Raw genomic sequence first — 21130 nt, forward strand, 5'->3', positions numbered from 1 at the left:
ATTCTGGCTTAAGTGTGTCTCCAAATATGTGTTTGCTACATTTTAACATAAGTGCATTTTGGGGGAAATTTAATCCATATGTTTCAGCAAGGTTACACGTAAATCATCCAAATGTGGATTTATTAGAGCTACATGATGTCTAAGATGCCTGTTGAGCTTTTTTTTAATGGTCTTTACATTCTTTTGTGAAAAGCAGCGAGTAAGTTGCAAAGAGTAAACAAATCGAATAGCAAAAGGTTTGAGTTGAGTTTTGAAATGCTTAGCTCAGTATTTCTGATTGGGTTCTGAACTTGGCAGTGCGCATTCCCTGTTCTGAACTTGGCAGTGCGCATTCCCTGTTCTGAACTTGGCAGTGCACATTCCCTGTTCCTGACCGAAGTGAAAACATTTTGAACACTGTATTTCCCAATTGGTTCATTGACATTTGAGAATAATGGAGTACAGACAGAATCAGCCTGTTTGGCAGGTGAGTGATACTTAACATGACCTCAGAAAGTTACTTCCTCTTTGTTTGCAGAAACTCAGAGCATGAAGCAATGTTATACAAATTACAAAGCTCAAGTTAGGACAGACAGCCATGGAAGGATCCATACTGGGGATTTACCTAATTCTCTTTTGCATCTTTAGGTGGAATGGTTGAAAAATGAAGACATAATTGATCCCGTTGAAGATCGGAATTTTTATATTACCATTGATCACAACCTCATCATAAAGCAGGCCCGCCTCTCAGATACTGCAAACTATACTTGTGTTGCCAAAAACATTGTTGCCAAGAGGAAAAGCACGACTGCAACTGTCATAGTCTACGGTGAGTGAGCTGTGAGTGAGCTGTCCGAGTCTCAATCTAGTTCATGTCAAACTACCGTTTCTCATTTTAATTTAAAACATCCAAGAGAGGCCCCTTGGCAATCATCGCCACTCTCTCCCAGCTTCAGGCTCCAACAGTGAGGTTTACCTGCCTCCCCGATACTCATAGAAAGACTAGACTTGGAAATTCCTAGCCCTTGTCAGTGAGCCGATGGGGAAGATGAAGGAAGTCTTCCTGAGTGCCTGCACCAGAGCGAGCAGATGTCCCTGCCTCTCTAAGCCCTCCCCTCTCCATACCCCAGACCACCCAGAGCCCGAGTGAGTTTGGAGATGGAGATGCTTGAGTCAGCATGCTCATACTTCTGTGGGCCCTGGCTCAGTCAGGTAAATGAGCTGACCTGTTCCCCAAACACATCAGAGCAACATTGACTTCCTAGAATTTGCTTCACACTCTCCCTCAGGGAGACTTAGAGTGAAGGCAAGCACTGCTATCCCCGTGGCCCTCATCCTAACCACATGGCAAGGATCAACGTGATGATTTCTTCCAGAAGCTTCTCTTCCACTTTCTGGTCCTTTCTAGTCCAGCTCATCTCTGACAGGGCCTATCCTTTCTCCAGAAACACTCAACAGTTCTGCTCCCAATTTTGCTGTAGCATGGGATGATTTATTTCTCTGCTAGTTTTAGCGCTCAGTTGTCTTCCAGGCATTCTATGGGTAGTTTCATTTCCCCAGCTGTGCGGTAAGCTCCGTTATAGATGAAGAGACTGCTCTGTGCATTTCTCACAGTGTTGGACATACAGAAGGCCCTCATATTCTTGATGATTTCTTGTATCAGAGGTAACCTAACAACCTGGGAAGTATTTTGAGGGTGTGACCCTCTTACCTGAGATGCCTGTGTCACACCACCGGTTTAGAACTTAAGGAAGTTCCTCCTGGCTGCGTTAGTGACAAAGGCCATTCCAGGGACCTTCAGGTCTGGGTGATTAGGAAGGAGGGGTTGCTATTGGCAAGTATCTGGCTCGTGGTACTTAACACAGTGCCCTTCGGATGGAGGTCCTTGTGCTGTAAGGAGTTATGAGAAACAGGAGCTACTGTGATGTTCCGAAGGCTGAGTATGGGGATGCTTTAAATCTCTCGTTTTCATTACAAGACAGATACAGACTATATTTTTAATCCTCTGAGTACTCTGAGGCTGAATTTCCTCGTCAAGATAATGGCTCCGTTAAATTGTAAGCAGTTTCCTCTCTCCAGTCACAATGAAATGATCCTCTTTTTGTCTTTTCCTAAAGTGGCTGAAGGGCTTGATTAACAGCATTTCAAGGACAAAAGAGAAACGGAGCCCATCACAGCACGTAGTAATCATAGATAACTAATGAAGACAGACTCTCTGCGTATGCATTATTACATGTTTAATATACATGCAAATCTCTTTTCCTATGTATTGCATGCTTTCAGTATCTATAAATACAAGCTGAACATTGTTTCTAGAAAGACTCAAACACAAGGAACTTGAGCATGTTGAGTTCAGAAAACAGCATCGGACTAGGGGTCAGGAGGCTTGTGCTCTAAGACTAGTTCTCCCACTAACTGACCTTCAGTGGGTCACTCGACCAGGATGCTGGGAGCCCATGTCTCCTTCTCTGTAGAATGAAAGAATAAGTCTGGGACTTTCGCATTCCTTTTTTTTTCTCTAGAAGTTTATGATTATTCATTTCTCGTTAAAATCCTATCAGAGCAGTACATGTATACTATAACCCCCAATATTGGCCTGCCAGTATGCTAGTGAGCAGTTTATACTGACAATTCCATGACATCTGGTTTTGTAAAGCTGAGCAGGTTAAGTTGCTTTTTGGAACACTGACTGAAACTCACCCTATCAACCATCTGTTTGACCTTTTCATGGCCCTATAAAGTCAGTTGTCCAAGGCTCATAGATGAGGCTCACCAGAAGCCCACAGCAAAACATATACATCTAATGAGTATTTCGTTTTCGAGTCTGTTGTGTATATTTATTTTTGTTAGTATCCATTTGTGGATTGCAAATACATATCTGTTCTAGAAAATTAGGGAAACACAGAAAAGGTCAAAAAAGAAAATGCCCATAATCCTGTCATTTTGTCATCCAAAAATAGCTTTCGAAAAGGTTGCTATGCATGCTACTGGTATTTTCTCTGCCTAGATAAGATTTTAAAATAAGGGGGTATAAATATATTTTTACTTTAAACATAATGATGAAATAGTCATATATTATTAAATAGACTTCTCTAGCACCATTTCTAATGGCTGCCTATGTGTCAATCACATGAACAGGTATCTACTTTACCATTTTCCTATTGTTGAACATGACAGTTGTTTACAAGTATTTATCTTTATATAGAAAATAACTGCGATGCAAAAGCACTCTTGTCTGTGTCTGTATATATAACACATTCATGATGATTTCCCATTGTATAGGTTTCTAGAAGAGGAGATGTCGGGCATATGATGTGCACCTAGAAGGTGTGTGCTGCCCGAATGTCTAGCCCTCTTCTTTATGATCAGGAGGCAGACACTCATTCTTGTTGTGTCAGGTTTTAACTACCAGGAAATAATTTTTGTTAGCAAATGCTTAATTACAATAATTGAATCTCAACTCACATAATATAAGTATTAAAATATATCAGAGTATTTTCTAGAAGGAGATCTCCAGAAGTGAATAGTGAACATAGCATCAGAATGTAGGTTTTATAGTCATACCTATACGGAACTCTCCGTCAAACACCATAGTGAGCCTTTACACACAGCATGGGTGTCCATTTCAATTACATGAACTAATTGCCAATTCAATCAAATAGCTACTCAATTAGTTTAAAATCTAGCAATATCAAAATTTTATTTTTTAACCAGGTTCACTGAGTTATTGAAACTGACTACAAGTCCTTAAAGGGTTGTAAAGTTTACATATGCTAAAGAAAACTAATCAGTCATCTGCTCTTAAGAAAAAGCTACATGATTTTATTCAGTTCTCATGCTTCAGATCCACCTGCAGCCTTGGCATAAGGATGTAAACATTTATTATTTCCGATAAGGTGTCAAAAATAATTTTTGGAGCTTGACTAGGTAAGGGGAATATATATTTTTAAGAACACTAGCCAGGAAAATAGAACACAGTTCTATTTACTTTTCTGAGTAGGTGAGTAAATTTGGTTAATTCATTTTATTTATCTCTATGCTTAGATTCTTCTGCTCTTTGATAATACTTTGAATGAAATGATGCTCCAGGTCTCTTCTAGCTTTGAAATTTTTGATTTTTTTATGGTCACTTAGCAGAGAGTTTTTGTTTATGTGTTGTGTGTAGTTTGTGTATCTGTGTGTGCACGAACACACATGTAATTCACATTTTGTATTTACCTCCTTCCAGTCAATGGTGGCTGGTCCACCTGGACAGAGTGGTCTGTGTGTAATAGCCGCTGTGGACGAGGATATCAGAAACGCACAAGGACCTGCACCAACCCAGCACCACTCAATGGTGGTGCCTTCTGTGAAGGGCAGAGTGTGCAGAAAATAGCATGTACCACCTTATGCCCAGGTAAAAAAAACAGCGTTCTCATTCCAAACGTGTCCTCTCATTCTAGGAATATGTTTTAGGGGATGTACACAAAGCCTTATTCTTGACCTGAATGTGTGATAAACATTATTTATATCCATCATACCATTCAGTGCTTACACTGCTGAGAAATCAAGTATTTTTCCCCAAACAGTACTTAAATTTATTACCCAAACACGCAAAATAGAATAAAACAGGAGATTAAACATGTAGGGACATAATCGTTCTCTATTACTCAACAAAACTGCTGGAACCAAGATTATAGGTTCTGTAATTCAAGGGATTTAGGCAGCACTGAAAGCCACTCATTTTAGGAATACAACACTTGATCTGCAGACAGCCATGGAAATTATTGGAATTAAAATTTAGAAAATGTTTTAGACTGAAATATTTGATATTTGATGTCAGTTTCTGGACAAGGGCAAATAAAACATTTGGAATGAATTAAAAGGAAGGCAAAGCTTTGTGACACATGGGCTAATGGATTTTGAAAATACAATGCAGTCAGCTCTTTATTATCTGCACACGTTGGTCACCTATTTTTATTATTTGCAGTGGTACCTATAGCAAGATTGCATCCTGCCACTGAGCATCTTTTTCGCTGTCTCATATTGTTACCAGCTCTTACCCTAGGCAAATCGAAGGTGGTATTTGCCAAACTCAAAACCAACTAAAATGCTTAATTATATAATATATTAAAAAGTTAAGCTAAAATTATTTTGAAATAATACATAAATTTAGTGCATTCCATTGGGGTAGCTGTTACATTGTCAATTTCATTCTTTATTTATATTTTATTTTTTTGTGATTTCGTTATTTAGAAAGTCTCCTTACTTCTCTTTATTTAGCTTACTTTTTGTCTTATCCATCCTTTAATAGATAGTTTATCAGAAATGGGTTATAAGAATGAACTGTAGAGAAAAATATAATCTATATTTTATATTCCTAAGTGTCCATTTTCAAATATCCAAACAGTATCCCTTTGGGAGATTTTGTTTGTGTAACAAATTTTGACACTTAGCTAGGTTTAGAATTTCAATATTTTACCTTATACTCTCCTATATTTTATCTAGATGTTGACTTCTACAATTAAAAATGCATTGAGCCTTTTGAGTCAAAATAAAAGTGTGTGTGTGTGTGTGTGTGTGTGTGTGTGTGTGTGTGTGTGTGTACTTTAGGATGATCTAGGTCAGAGCAAATGTCTTTTCTCCAAATAGCTGGGAGTTGCCTAAATAGCCAACTCTGGATGATTGAAATATTAATGCTTTCATCATTTTTTTCATATGGGCATGTTTATATCTCTATACACATTATACATAATATATTTACACATTAATTTGAATATGAAATCATATGGATTTCCTAAACCATGTAGACTATTAAAATGGATATAATTACTATGAATATATAAGTATAAGATGTTATGTATAGTAGATGTTCAATAAATGATGTTTGATATTGTTTTTTATTGAATTCTAGGTAATCATAATTATTTATGTATTTCAGGAAATTTTTTTAATTTAACTGCTTTTTAATATTCTTGTCCTATTTAAATAAGAATTTTTTAAGACTGCATTTTAAGTGTGACTTTAGTGAAATTTACTGTATTTTTTTTAACTTAGAATTTAAGTTGTGTGTTTTAAGATAGAGATATATCAGCTCAGTATCATTGCGATTACTAACAAGCCAGCAACAAAAATTAGGGAGAAAGTTAGTCAATTCTAAATGACTGAATCACAGTAAAAAATTAGGAATGTGTGTAAATATTATTTGTAAAATAAAAATAGAAATATATATGTCATCAAATAATGGAATAGAATTATCAAATAATATATGGAAAATAACAGTCATTTCAACAAAGCATTGCAGAAGGTCTCAACAGAATCAAGCTGCCTGGATAAAAAAATAAAATGAAAAGAGTTTTAAGACATGGATGTTAGATAGATAGATAGATAGATAGATAGATAGATGATAGATATGGATGGATGGATGCATGGAAGGATGGGTCAGTGAGTGGATAGATAGACTTCCTCTCCATTATACCAACCTCTTCTCCATATCAACACACAAGTTTACTTGCACTGCCCACATGACACTATGCATGAAGAAATCTTGGATCTAAAAAGAGGTCCCCTAATTCTCAATGCAAAATCCAAAAGCTTCCCTTTTAACAGAAAAAAAAAAAAGCTCCATCATGATCTACTTTTATGTACCTCCTGGTCCTCACCAGCTCCTGGTGACAACTTTGGTTTCTTTGTCTCCTTTGAAGCGATTCCTTGGCTTGGTCAGTAAGGACACAGTCACGCCCCCAGGAAGAAAAATTCACAGAACCCTAATGATGTATGTCGTGCATGCTCACTTCCCAGTAGCGGACATGAATGCAGTACTCCTTGATGGGACATTTTCTTCAGTTTTGTTTTGTTTTATCTACACGTGAGCTCTACTCCCTTCTCCCCCCAAGTAGCTGCTTCTCCCTCTGACCTTCTGCTGGTTTTTGTGTGTGTGTGCATGGCAGTGGATGGCAGGTGGACTTCATGGAGCAAGTGGTCTACTTGTGGGACCGAGTGCACACACTGGCGCAGGAGGGAGTGCACGGCGCCCGCCCCCAAGAACGGAGGCAAGGACTGTGATGGCCTCGTCTTGCAATCCAAGAACTGCACTGATGGGCTTTGCATGCAGAGTAAGTCAATTTGAACAAACAAAAGACAGGTGCGAGGCCTGAGGTTTAACCATTTGGATTTCTTGGAAATATTAAAATTAAGAATTCCGAACAAAAACAAAAAAAATGCAGTAATATGCCAGTATACTAGCTCTGTCTCAGAATTGAAAGAACTAATCCCCCAGGAACCAGAATGAATAATAACTGTCCAGTTAACAAATGACATACACAATATTGCGTTCTCTTGAGCAAAGAGTGATTTAGTCATATCCATGGGGAAACTGTCACTCTTTCCAGACCAAGGAACCATTCCTTAGTTTTATTTGAATTCATAAAAGGGCACGCTAAACTCCTCAGAGTAGAATCACATGACTTCGAAAAAGTAAGCTATTTATTCCTAATTCATGACCATTACCGAACCAATGTCCATGAATGTGAAATACATATAAAGCACAGGAAACGGTCCTGCAGATAGATTTACCAATTTACAGCAAATGCTTAGTGGGAGCATCTCCACAGGTCCTTGAAAATGCTAGGTTTGTGTTAATATTTGTTTAAAGGAAATAATATAAATAAAACAAAAATTTTAAAAATGGGTATAGAAGATTGGCTCGGGAATATAATGGGTGAGTAGGCAAAATATTCCCCATTTTTCATGACTTCATTTCTTAACTTTTCTTAATGAGATAGTAGTTTGATTTCCATACTTGCAAACTCTTACCCCTTTGAGGAGCCCTAAAATATACAAAATTTACCATCTTACATGACCATGAATTAAGGTAGTAAAAATTGTTCTGGTATCACACCTATAGAGATGAATGGATGCTATCTTTGGATCTTAACTAAGAGCCACCAGATGTTGACATTTATTATAACATATTAACATTGCTTGCAGAACACAAGGAACCACATATATTTGTGTAGAAGTATTTATAATTATCATTTAAGAATAAAATATTTCACTTTCACCACATTTATGAAATTCTGTTTCCCTTCCAGTGTCTATACACACAAGGCCCTTGAAAAAGAAACCCTTACTTAAAATACAAATAAGTAATGACGTTGCTGACACAGAATAAAAATCCTACAGGCTTATTTTTCTGTCCACAGTATGTTGCTTTCTTTGAGAATTGGCAGCTACTGAGTGTAAAGCACAGCTTCTGGTTATGAGTTTCAGACTGCTACTGTGTATCTCACCAAGTTCCTATTAGAAATGCAAGAATGAAAAGAATATAGCTGTTTTCCTAACCATTAATCCAGAGATACAGGGTTAGTTCCTCTAAGCATGAGATTGAGTTGAAGATTAAAATAAAAACAGCACACACCAAGTTATTCTTTTTTTAACATTTTTATAATTTAATATTCTTCCTTTAGTGGAGAACAAATTGATTCATATGATCAAAAAGTAACAATATTTGAAGTCTCTCTCTCCCCTCCCCCCCCGTCCCTCATCTCTCTCCCTCTCTCCCTCTCTCAATACTGTATTTCAACTTTGGGTGATTTAACAACTACAGCTTCTATTGTGCATATTTTAAAATTCCCAAAGCAACCTATTTAACAAAAAATACAATGCTGCAAGATGGAACTTTGGGCCTTTAATTGGTTACACAAAATGACATCTACTAAATTATGACATTTGTCAAATACAAACATGACATATTCAAATTAAGACTTTCATGACATAGCATCCCCTTAGCATCTAGCTTGTTTCTTATGACACTAATAGAATTTTTTTTTAATGTATGGATATTTGTCAGTAATGATGGCATGAAGTGGTTGTATAAATCAGAATTTTTTTTAATGTATGGATATTTGTCAGTAATGATGACATGAAGTGGTTGTATAAATCAGGAAGGCTACAAGAGAGGGTTTTGTTGTTTTCTTTTGTTTGTTTATTTTTTATCAAGTCTCTTGTTAGACTGAAACATTTGAGTGTTTGGATTAAAATCAGTCAGTTAAAAAGCTATTTCCTTTACAATTCTGATTTGCTATAGTAACAGCCCTACTAAGTCAATAAACTCTTTCATCTGTCTTCCTATATCTACTCTAGAGCAACAGAAAATTGTAGTCTGTGCTATTGATTTCCTCAGTGATGAAAACCACAGAGATAGTGCTGTGCTGTGTAATGATAGTATCTTACAGTGAAAGTTATAGTTTCTACTTACCAGTAGGCTGGGTATTTCTGGCATAGCATTGCACCAAAGTCTTGCAAAGAAATAATACTGCTCTTGGTCCATATTTTGGAAAACAACGTCTTTCTAATAGTGAAAGTACCCAGCTTGCAAGAAGGATGAGGTCTATATTAAGAAATAGATTGGTGGTAAAAAGGACAGCCAGAAAGTTGCCATTGACAATTAGGAATTATCATTTAATATTTATTTACTTTAGGAGAATTAGTGTCTTTGAGGCATTAATAGTCTTTCATCAACATTGCAATGTTTATCTCAAAATAAAGCTAGTTACCATTGAACAGAGTATGCTATACCTCTGAAATTGTATTCCTAGTTGAAATTGTATACAAATGACTCTGATATAAATGTAGACATGCTGCTAGGTAGGAGAAATTCAAAGTTTATAATAGAGGTCAGTAGAATTCAGAAACCTAGACAATGTAATGTAGTATATTTTAAAGGCAAATTGATACTTAAGAGCAATACAATGTGAAATATGTAGAGCATATTACTGTCAATTCTTATTCAGTAATGTGTTCAAAACAGTCATATTCAGTCACATTCCTTCCTTAACCACCTCCCTCAATACAAATAACTGACTCAAAATATGCAGAAATATTGGGTAAAATATTAAAACAAAAAATATACATACACACATGTATGGAGTGTATGTATATGTGTGTCTGAGAAAGAATGAGTCAAGTTTGAAAGATAGAGAAATCCTCAAATCATCAAAATAAAATAGAAACTCAAAACTAGAGAGGTAACTGCATGAGTGGACACCAGAATAATCCAGAGGGGCATTGACCATGGATATAGATCCTAGGGATTGGGAGTTAGAGGTGTTGTTTTGGCACAGAGGCCTAGGCCCAGAATTTGCACAAGCCTGAGGCCGAGAGTTGAAATCTAGAGCCCTTGGAATAAAGCCGGGTCTCATAAGTGGCTGCTCCCACTTATGAGACCATCTAGAAAATTTTTACCCGCCAGCCCAGGGAAGCCACAGGAAAATTCATGACAGAGAAAATAAAAATGAAATCTTCACTTAAATAAAACCTATAGTAAAACCACAGTCCTACACCCAGATCTGCTCTGGAGTCTAAGATACAGTACTAAAGGAATAAAAAAAACAAAAGATATGTAATTAACATAGTTGCTGAAACTTCTAGGGTACCAGCAGAAGCAAACAACAAGCCATTCTCTTGAGTTCTTTCCACAACCCAAGTGCATTGGTCTCGAACAAAAATAGCCCACTTCTGGAAATGAGATTACAATATGCAGTTTCACATCACCCAAGGGAACAGTCTAATGCAAGAGAGAGTGCACAGCACAGTGAGTGAGTTACTTAGCACTCTCATAACATGGACTCAGAGCAATCTGAGTGAGACTATAAAGTAAATAAAAGTAGAAAGACAAACTGTATTTTTAAAAGACATATAAGCACAAATGCAAGAGTAGAATATGTAAAAAGGATAGACAGATTTGGGGAAAAATCAAACGAATGCCTAGAAAGGTAAACAATTGAAAGTTAAAACTCAGTGGGAGGTTAAAAATCAAATCAGAGACAACTTTGGATACAGCTGAAGGGAAAATTAGTCAACTGGAATGTAGATCCCGTGAAACTTCTCAGACTACAGAGAAGAAAGATAAAGTAAGTGATTATATAAAAGGGAGGTTAAAACACATGTAGAAGAGAATGAGAATACCCAAGTTTGCTCAAGAGAGCAAAATTTAAAAGATTTTCAGACGATTGAAATGGAGAGGGCTTACAATTCACAAACTCTCACTGAGTAAACTACTAAAAATATAAAATAAAAATTGATTCTTTAAAAAAAAGAGAGAGACCAATGAAGAGGCAGGAAATACAGATGGAAGTAAATTATTGACAGCCTTAACATGAAATATGGGAAAGTGTGATCTGAGTTAAATTTTTCTAATTTCTGTATAGTGTTCAGTAAAAAAAATAACACTATTTGCATTCAATTCCATTGATTCAAGTTTACCGATTAAAATAGTAAGCCTAACTACACACATAAAAGGTGGGTGTATAAATTCAAAATAAGATTTTTAAGGGCAGGAAAGGAACAACAACAACAAAAAAAACCATAGTAAATTAAAACAATAATTTAATTAAGATGGTACAGACAAAGGATCATCATATGTCATGGGTAATAATGTAAATGAATTAAATTTACCTGTTAAAGGAGGTTCAAAATTGAAAATTGTAATAAAAAAATCCCGTTTGATACTGTTTAGGAGAGACATACTTAAATCCATAATTATAGAGAAAGATTGAAAGCTAGAAAGTGGAACTTAACAGTATAGTGAAAACTTTATTTTAAAATAGCTTTGACTATCTAATTAGGCCATTATTAATTCAACTTCATCTCCCGTTACGCCTAAGTAACACATACCAGAGATTGGTTTTGCTCATAGTTTTAATTTAGGTGTTTGTTTTTCTTAGACTCTATGGTTTTTAGAATATTTAATTTTCTACAGAGTAAGTAATCAAAAATTTTCTAAATTGTTTACCACACTCCCAGTTTTGTGTTTCAAACACTTCAGAAAATACGTGGTTCCCCAATGTCAAATGAAATTTTTCATCAAACTCTTCAAGGGTTTCTTACAAGATGATTGGATATTTTACAGGTATAATAATGCTAAATGTTAATAAATGTGCAAAGTGAAGTCTCTTGTATTTTTTCTAATGGAAATGCAACTTTTTACAATTATTTGGGGAAGCAATTTGACAATATTAGTTAAGAGCTTCAAAATTGTTTATACCCATTGGTCCAGTAATCCTACTTTAATGAATAAATTTTAAGAAATTAATCTAAATACCTGAGAAGATATATGCCAAATATGCTTTACATTCTTTATAATTTATTGTAAAAAAAATTAGAAACCTGAAAATCCAGTATTAGAGCAGTGGTTAAATAATAATATGGCACTTACATAAGGTGGAATATCATACAGCCACTAAAATGTTTTTGATGCTTTAACATGGAAAAGCAGAATATGGACTTAACAAATGCATTTAGTCATAACTATGTAGAAGTAAGCTTAGGAAAAAGATGAATGGAACGTATGCATTTATTTTTGACCAGTGAGATTGCAAGTAATTTCTTTCTTTTTCAATATGCTTTTTATTCACTGTGTTCTTTATACTTGGCTTTTCATTATGTTTATAACTGTAAATGACTTTCTAAAAAAGAGATGTTGAAGATTGGCTAGAACAACTGTATGATCCTGGAAGCAGGAATCTTGGGATTTGAGAAATAGCAATATCACTGACTTGTCCTAGAAAATTGGTCCCATTGATTCAAATTAGATTTGATTAAAATTTGATTACCAAAAAAGTATTTGCACAAGAGATTTGCATAACCCCTAGTTGTATAGAAACCCTGGGCTGGCAAGAGTTACTTACAGCCAGTATATCAAGGGTATATATAAAAGGATTTCAAAGACACGGGGATTTGGAACTGAGTTATATTTTGCATTATTTCCGAGTTGCCTATTATACACATATCACTCTGTCCTTGCAAGCACATTATTCTTAAACTGTTGGATGAATTGGATTCATTACAAGATGCTGTGTAATTTCATTTGTGAAACAAGGTCATGGTCTTTAAGCAATTTCAGAAGCTCCACTAAATTTTTTAGGCCATCCATACACATTAGTTGATACTGAAGTATAAAATATATCATGTATATGTTACACTGGATATACGTTCATTGGCCTGAAAAAAGTATTTCCTACACTGGAGACCCTATATTCAAATTAAGAACTTCAAAAAGTTGTGTTATTTCATGGGAATGCATTATTAAAGAAGACATCAGAGTCAGTTATTGTCCCAGAAAGAAGTTGGACCTTTTTGGTTTTATAAGCACATTGTTAATTTTTAAAAAATAAATAAAAATTAAAGAATAAAAAAAACCTGGACACCTTAGGTATGTTAAATGGTATGGATCGCATCCAACAAGAAAGGGTAGATAACTTGGGACATTTTACTATTGAAAATAACTAAACACACATGCCTGATATGAGAAACTTAACAGATTTCCCTGTTTTTACTTAATAATACTACAGAATCGTGTATCTTATTCAGAAGGCAGTATTGGAAAGTCCGTTATGCTGTCTGCGCATTTAGGTTGCTTTATATCATTTCTAAAAGTATATAAAAGCAGCCCCTGGTTCTACAATACAATTTTGAAATTGGATTTCCATAAAATGGTTCCAAGCACAGAGAGAGAGGGAGAGAAAAGGCGGCGGGGAGGAGAGAGATGGAGAGAAACTGGACACAGAGAAAAAGAGATATAGAAGAAGAAAAAAGCATTTGAAAAAATCCCCCAAAATGCTAAGCCAATGACCATGTTTACATTTTATGTTGAAATACAATAATATTACCAAGACCTAATAACTCTTAACTTTTACAATCTCTATAATGAATTTCTGGTAAGATCTACTTTGTCATGGTTGGCATATAATGGTTTAATCCATGCTTCCCTCTTCCTTTAGAAAACAGCAATCCAAAACTATATGCGTAGCTTGGCCCAGAAGTGGTGTTTCATACGTATTTATGAATATACTCAGATTATTACATGACTGCAGCCATTCCTCTGGACTTTAGTTTTTAATCCCATTCAAAGATTAGAGTCCCACATAGGGATGTGTCACAGTTTAGATGCAAATTTAGAATTCCTTCTTGCTGAAGAGGGTTTATGCCACAGTAGACAAATTAAAAATAACAATTTACAAATAAGAACTGCCTGGAATTGTGTCTGCATCAGTGAACTTCCTGACTTTGGGAAATTAAAATGTTATGCAATCTGCAAATTTAGCACTTTCTACTCATTAAAAAATTTACATGTCGCTTCCATTAATTCTCATGTACAGAGGAAGTGGCAGAACTCTGTGTAAATTGTGGTGTCGACATACTGCATACCAGGACCCCTGGAATCCTACGTTTGTTGAAATGTGGGGAAATAATTTACCTTTACAAATAGTGTCTTCTTGACTTGAGAATGATGTGTTTATAACCGCCTGGTAGGCATTTGAGAAGGTGCTAGTCAGTTTCCAGTGAGATTCTTGTCAGCACAGCAATTTGATAGGAAAGAGTAATTGTGAGTGTCAGACAGTGAGTGCTTTTATCTCCAGTTTGGAAGAAGCTGATGTCATAGCTGGGTTTGTATCATCCTTGCTATGCGTGGTGTCCCAACTGGCAAATAAATATTCTGTAAATATTCTGGCTGCCCAACACAGTGCTCTGCCGCCTCCGGTGTAGTAAGTGCGGTTTGCTTTAGCGTCTTTCCCTTCTGCTAAAACATTTTCCTGTTTTTGAAAGCAGGGATGTGGTTAGAAAGTTTAGCCCACAGAAACCTGCCGAACACCTATGGGGGCCCCAAGCAAATCAGTGCGAGAGGACAAGGGCAAGGTCTTCAGCTTCTAGGATGGAAAGGAAACTCCAAGGGAATCAAGAAGGGTCCCAGCTTCCACAACCACAGCAAAGCCGAGACTCCTCCAAGGTCATGTCCCTGCCGGACCAGCGCTTTTGCTTAAGTATTCCTTTTGCCTAAAACCCCAGCCACTAGGGTGATGGTATCCTACAGACCAGCCTTGGCTTCAGCACGCCTCCTCCTTTTACTTTTTCTGTCAGGCGTCTTCACCACCATGAATTACAGTATCATTGCTGTTGAATTTGAGAGTGTACTATTCTTCAGGAACATTGATGAGGAGAAAGTCTACTGCATTAGAAACACTTAGGCAGCTGATCTGCAGGTTTGATCTGACTCAACTGTTGGATGAAATTTCAGACATTCCTTCTTCATCCACTGTGAGTCATGAGAGAAGACTTTTACATCCTGGGATGTTAATTCCCTGCTGTTTATGTTCAGAAGGGCGTGGTTGTTACCATAGGAACGGGCTGTGGATGAATTTTGTAAGGCGTGGCCCGCTGTCCTGTGATGCTGTAGGATGGGGGATGACCGTGGCAATCTAGATAACTGACATCAGTGACAAGAAAATGTTCTTTTCAATTTTTGTTGTCATGTCCTAGGATTTATGTATTCATTTATTTGGAGTTCCTTAAGCCCCTGTCAATAAATAAACCCTCAGAAGAGTAGTAAATTATAATAAATGACCATGAGTGTCTTTGACAGACCTGACCTTTGACATCATTAGTGCGGTCCTGATGGGCTTGCGAGATAAGAACCAACCTAAAAGGAAGAAAACAAAATCTGGACATGTTTATTTTGAACGGCCCTTGAGATTTTTAATAAGAGCATTAGCATCGGAAGAAATGTGAGAAAAATCACATATTTGGGCTGTATGTAAAGTCACCAGCGAAAGGAAAGATCGAGCAGCCGGGTCAAGGAGAGGGGAAAATCCATGGGGAATAGAGATTTTTCTAACACTAGGATCATAAAAATAAGGACAAATCTTATGAAGTGGTTTGGTAAACTTCAGATGCATAAATATGCTAAAACTAACCAGAAACTTGATTATTTAAAAACATACACTTTTATAGAACAGACTCAATGCTCTTATAAACTATAATTGAGTTATATTTATAACTTACATACTAGCCCCCATATAAGATACAAATTAATCCTCTATTTAATCCTCACAGTATCATAAAATCTCTTTAGACGTATTAAGGTAGTAGAAGCAGCTCTGTATTGAAATATATTGAGTAAACCTTGAGGGCAAGCAGGAACACCTTATAAAACTCCACCCACCTCCCTTTTGACTAGAGATTCGATAGCAAATGTGAAGAAAGAGTTTTAATTCTCGGATATGTACATCTAGACTTTCCTTATAGGTGTTCCTTAAATCTGCCTCAGGAGTTCTCAAACTTTGAAGGGCATAAAAATTATTGATTCATTAAATTAAAAAAATTACTGTATCATATATGTTTTAACTTAAAGGAATTTTCAGACTAATTTTTAATTTTGTTCACTTTCCATCTAACGTACTGACTTTTAAGTCCTGGCATAAGTTGCTTCTGACTCCAGTCTGCTGTGATCTGCTGGCCAACCTAAAGTAAAATGACTTGTTTCAATATAATTAAACTCAAAATACACAAAAAATAACCTTATAAGTAGAACTTTTGCTAATCCTCCACTAAGAACCCTGTTTTGCAAAGAAAGAAACTGAGGCATAGAATTGAAACAGTCCACAAGTTAACATGAGAGCCAACTAAGAACCCAAATCTGGCTCGTGGTATAGTAAGCCTTTTTTCATGCGGGCTCTTGGAGGCTGGAAGCAAATGGTTGTCAGCTTTTATTGCTCTAAAATATGATTTTCTTCTGATGTGTAGTGTCCCTGCAATTATTGGTGTTTATTCCTTTTTTCCTGTTGGCATCTTTTTGGAAGGGAATGATGTTTCTCTTTTAAATATTTATTTATTGTGACGTTTTGTGCCAAATACAATGCGATTATCATACATTTATGATACATCATTCCAGCATGGCTCTCCAGTTACTTCAGAGTAGAAACTCCCAAGCTCAGTGTCCCTCTTTGCTTGCCCCACACTTGAAATAAAAGATGCTGTTTGGAAGTTGTTTCATTTAAGCAGGAAAATCTCTTCTTTTAGCTTTCTCCTGAATATCAATGATAACATTTCCAATGAAGAGGTGTTTTATAGTTGAAATAATTGGCATTACCTCATTCAATAACCGAATTGCAAATTAAGCCATGAACGTACCAAGTCCTTTTCTATTATAGCCTTGTCGCTCCTCATTTAAATGTACTAATTAATGCCCACACCTACTTACATATACTGCTGAGGCTGTAGCCAGAGAGCTGGGATCTGACCCTTGCATTGCTGGTTCATCAGCAAGTCCCTTCAACAGCTCTATGCTGTGGCTCTTTAGTCTGCAGATAGACAGAAAGGGGTTAGAATGGAAAATTCTAATCAATGATCTGTTTTAACTCCTGGGAGTTTGTGAGTTAGGAAGGGCATAGACTTGATTTTGAGGAATTTAAACCCATCCGGTGATACACAGAGGTTCAGGCATTTCTCACATCAGCATATTTGCTTGATAATTTTTTCTACTAAAATAGTACTTATGGCATAAAAGCAGTCTGTATTCTCTGTCTTAAAAAGCTAATCATACATTCATGATAATTTTGGCTATTGTCTATTATGTTTCACATGAAAAGAAAATTTTTTAAAAGACTAGAAAATTCAAAACTGTTGCTGTGTATTGGAGAAATGAAGATTTATGTATAGCTCCTGACTTTGTTTCTGAGAGTTCCCAAATATAAACCCGCCAAATAGACTGTGTTCAGGCATATTATTACACAATTACGAGCCATGTACTTGAGGATAACTCGATGTTACTTACTGCAGTATAAAACCAAGGTAAGTTTGCTTTCCTTTTTAAGATACGTGGGCACGGGCTCTCCTCTTTCATAATAGTGGAACGTCAGCTGAAAAATATGGGCAACCCTACCTCCAGTCTCAAGGATGACCCTGTGAAATTAGAAAAAGGCACTCCTTCCCCCAGTCACTTTACCACCGTCAGCTGGACCGTTGTTAGACTAACAATCCACATGGACAATCCACACCGCTCTGAATGGGGCCACCCAGAGTCGGACAATGCCATCTTAATTGATGGGAGAGTGGAAACCAAATTTTAATCGCAACACTTTTGGTTACTTTAAAATATCACTTCTCACCTTTGGGACTCTGTTTCCTCACCCGAAAACAATTGAACTAGATAACCTCTTCAAATGCTGTTTTAAGCAATTGTGAGGTGTTTTCCAGCATAAGGGGCATTTCACTAACTCTTTAATACATCCTCCTCTTGCTTCAGTTTCCATACTATTTAGGTCTGCCCTTAAAGTGGCTCTGCACAGACTTCCTCCAGTCCCTTTTCTCCCAGATCAGGAAAATCTCTCCATTGAAAAATAAACATTCTTTAAAATTACTTTGCATTTACTTTTAATAATTCCTAAAGGAGGTCGTGGGGCATGAGCATTTCCCATAGCAGAAGCCCCGTTCTGGGGCTGGCCTCCCCTAGATGCACTTATCGAGGGCCTCACAACCAGGGGGACAAGTCTTACATCTTTCCCCGAGCCCCAAGCCTTTGCTCCTTCTAGCAGTCCAAGAGCCATGGCTTTGGAAGTCGTCACCAATGGAGGTGCGTTTTCTTCCCAATGGTCCTTCCATTAGATCGTTCTAATTGCAGGACATTCCGTATCTTTGGCCCTCACTCGCTAAGTACCACAAACAACTCCCTAATCATTAGGACAACCAAAAACACACCTCCCCTGCCCCAATTCCAAACACCCCCTTTAGAAGCAGCACCACCTCTGGTTGAGAAACTGTTTTAGCATCAAGTTGCACTCTGGCCCTGGAAATTTGCTTCGGAAGCATGCCACTGTATGGTTGCCAGAAGCCACAAAGGCCTTAAACCCCTTTCAAAGGAGACCGTGAAAGAGTATATGGTATTTAAAAGAGTGCATTGCTCATGGTTTCTCCGAAAAACTGCGCTCTCTGTCTCTGTCATAACTAAGGAACCTGAAGTTCAAACGAATTTCCTGAGGTCACTCTTTAAATAACGGGCTGAGTTGACTCTACGAATAAAATCCCTTAAGAACCTAGAGTCTTAGTGTACTTACAGTGTACATCATAATGCTTTTGATAGAGTTGTCATTTATCGACTGCTTGCCATGGACCAGCCCTTTACAGATCTCATTTATCCTTTCCTCAGTTCTGTGGGAGTGAGGACTCGTGTTCCCTTACATGGATTAGAACACTGAGACGTAGAAAAGGGAAGCGGTTTGACCAGGCTCTCACAGTTAAGGAAGCAGCAGAGCTAGGATTCAAACTGAAAAATGAAAAGCTCCGTTTCACCGCCTTGGCCAAGAGCCCTGGTGCCTTTTTTTGATGGCTTTCTTTCAAGTAGTAAGAAAGTTAACTGAAATCCCTAACTTATGAGCCGGGCTGTTGATTGGGACGTGAAAAACAATTATTTTGCACTGGGTTCGGCCAGAGATGTTATTTTTCATTATTGCTAGGACTGCTCCCAGCAGGGTCACCTCATTAGCTGAGGAAAATGTCCCCTGTTGTTCCGTGAGAGATGGATCAGATGGAGAAGCGTAAAAACAAACTCTAAAAAGTGATTCTCCGTTCCCCTCGTTTAGGGGATGGAACAGTAATCCCCTTCTTTTCTGATTCCCAACCTCCTAAGTGATGTTTTAGCTCTGTAGTTGTAGAAGTGTTTTGAAAAGGATGGAAAAAGTTTTAGAGTTACCTTCCAAAACTCTTTATCAGTGTTTCCATAACAGAGTAAATTGGGGTGTTGAGCCATTAGTGAGTATACCTAATACTCTGGTCTGTTTTAAATTTCCCCGTGTAGGAAAATAACAGTTTGGCTAGACTGGGCCTCATCGACTATGAGGAATAGCTAACAGTGAGGTTTTCATATTTTTAAATTTCTATCTTATTTCAGAACAGCCTCACATGCAAACACTTCATCAACTATATTGATAGACATCTCCCAAGCCATGTGTCACAGAAACCATCCATAAAACCCTGTCACTTTGCTCCCTTTGCTCCCCATTATCTAGAGAAAAACCAAAGCACTCTTTTCAAAATTACGTTCGATCACAGGATTTTTGTCTCCTTTAGGATAAAATCAAAATGCTGCATCATGGCCCACCAGGCCTGCGTGTGGCTGCTTCTCACCCCTCTGAACCTGCCTGCTCCCTCTTCCTCTCTCTCACGTCCCTCTCACCACTCCATTTTTATGTCAGGACTTCCTCATTTACTGTCCCTCTCTGGACCATTGTTCCCTCCTGATCTCAGCTTGCCTGATTCTTTCTCGTTCAAGTTTCAGCTCAAATCCCACTTTTCCTAAAGATTTATTTATTTATTTGAGAGAGAGAGAGAGAGCAGGGTGAGGGGCAGAGTCCCTGCTGAGCGCTGAGCCGCACACCCAGGACTCCATCTCACAACCCTGAGATCACGACCTGAGCCGAAATCAAGACTCGGACACTTAACTGACTGAGCCACACAGGAGCCCCTCGAATCCCATTTCAAAAGAAAATTGCTCCCTGATTTCCTAAGTTGTTTATCCCTTTATCTCCAGTCATATTATGTTCTTTTGTTCTATTTTTCAAAAGAAATTTTTCAGCATTTGAATTGATCTTATTTATTATTTTTACTTGTTTACTTTCTGTTAAACTAAAGCAAAAGCGGTGGCTTTTCCCATCTTGTTTGTCATGGTACCCCATGCCTAGAATATTAGTGTATGTGTATGTGCTGCCGAAGTGAGCACCCCCCATGCCTAGACTAGAAGGTATATATACAGTGTATATACGTGGACATGGGCTCAAAAGTATTCGTTAGACGAATGAATGAGTGAATGAATTCCAGGTCTGTGCCTACAATGAAATAGAAGTCTCAGATGAATACCGTAAGTCACCAAAATATTTATGGAGCTGTGTAGATCTACATAAATATGGAGAAGTTGAGATTAAAATCAAAATTATAACATTCCTTTTTATTATTCCTCGCTCTGCCTGTCAAGAACAGGGATTCTGTTGGGAAATGGAGACAAAAGCCAAGGCATGCCCAGAACTGCTTCACAGGGAGAAATTTCCGACCATGTTGTATCTCTTTGGAGGTAGCCTTCTCCCTCTGTAAGATACAATTCTCCTGCTCACTCCAGCAGGCCCACGCTGATTCTTAACAAAATCTTCAAGGTGAACATCGGAGCAACCCCAGATGTCCTATTTTACACTAGTTTCCAGGCCTTCTAGCCTGCAAGAAATGAATCTTTTGACATCCCTCTACCTAACACCCTTCCTACCAGAGTGGCAACACCAGTCACCTTATCTCTTCTGCTGGCAGTGAACTTGTATGGTCTGAAGTCTTCGGTTTTGAAAATAAATCACCT

At 37.4% G+C, this 21130-nt stretch overlaps 1 protein-coding gene across 2 annotated transcripts in view; it reads left to right on the top strand.

The window, feature by feature from the left end:
- Positions 1 to 21130, top strand: part of UNC5C (unc-5 netrin receptor C) — a 336648-nt gene that overhangs the window by 271378 nt on the left and 44140 nt on the right. For both annotated transcript variants that reach the window (XM_088020228.1, XM_028117791.2), the window contains exons 5-7: positions 628 to 808; positions 4208 to 4375; positions 6909 to 7073. In XM_088020228.1, coding sequence (XP_087876354.1) covers positions 628 to 808; positions 4208 to 4375; positions 6909 to 7073 — 514 coding nt within the window. The remainder of the gene's footprint in view (positions 1 to 627; positions 809 to 4207; positions 4376 to 6908; positions 7074 to 21130) is intronic.

The sequence above is a fragment of the Eumetopias jubatus genome, unplaced genomic scaffold (genome assembly GCF_037043125.1).
Source record: "Eumetopias jubatus isolate StellerSeaLion01/CBP00866 unplaced genomic scaffold, mEumJub1_p1.0 scaffold_2, whole genome shotgun sequence".
NCBI lineage: Eukaryota > Metazoa > Chordata > Mammalia > Carnivora > Otariidae > Eumetopias > Eumetopias jubatus.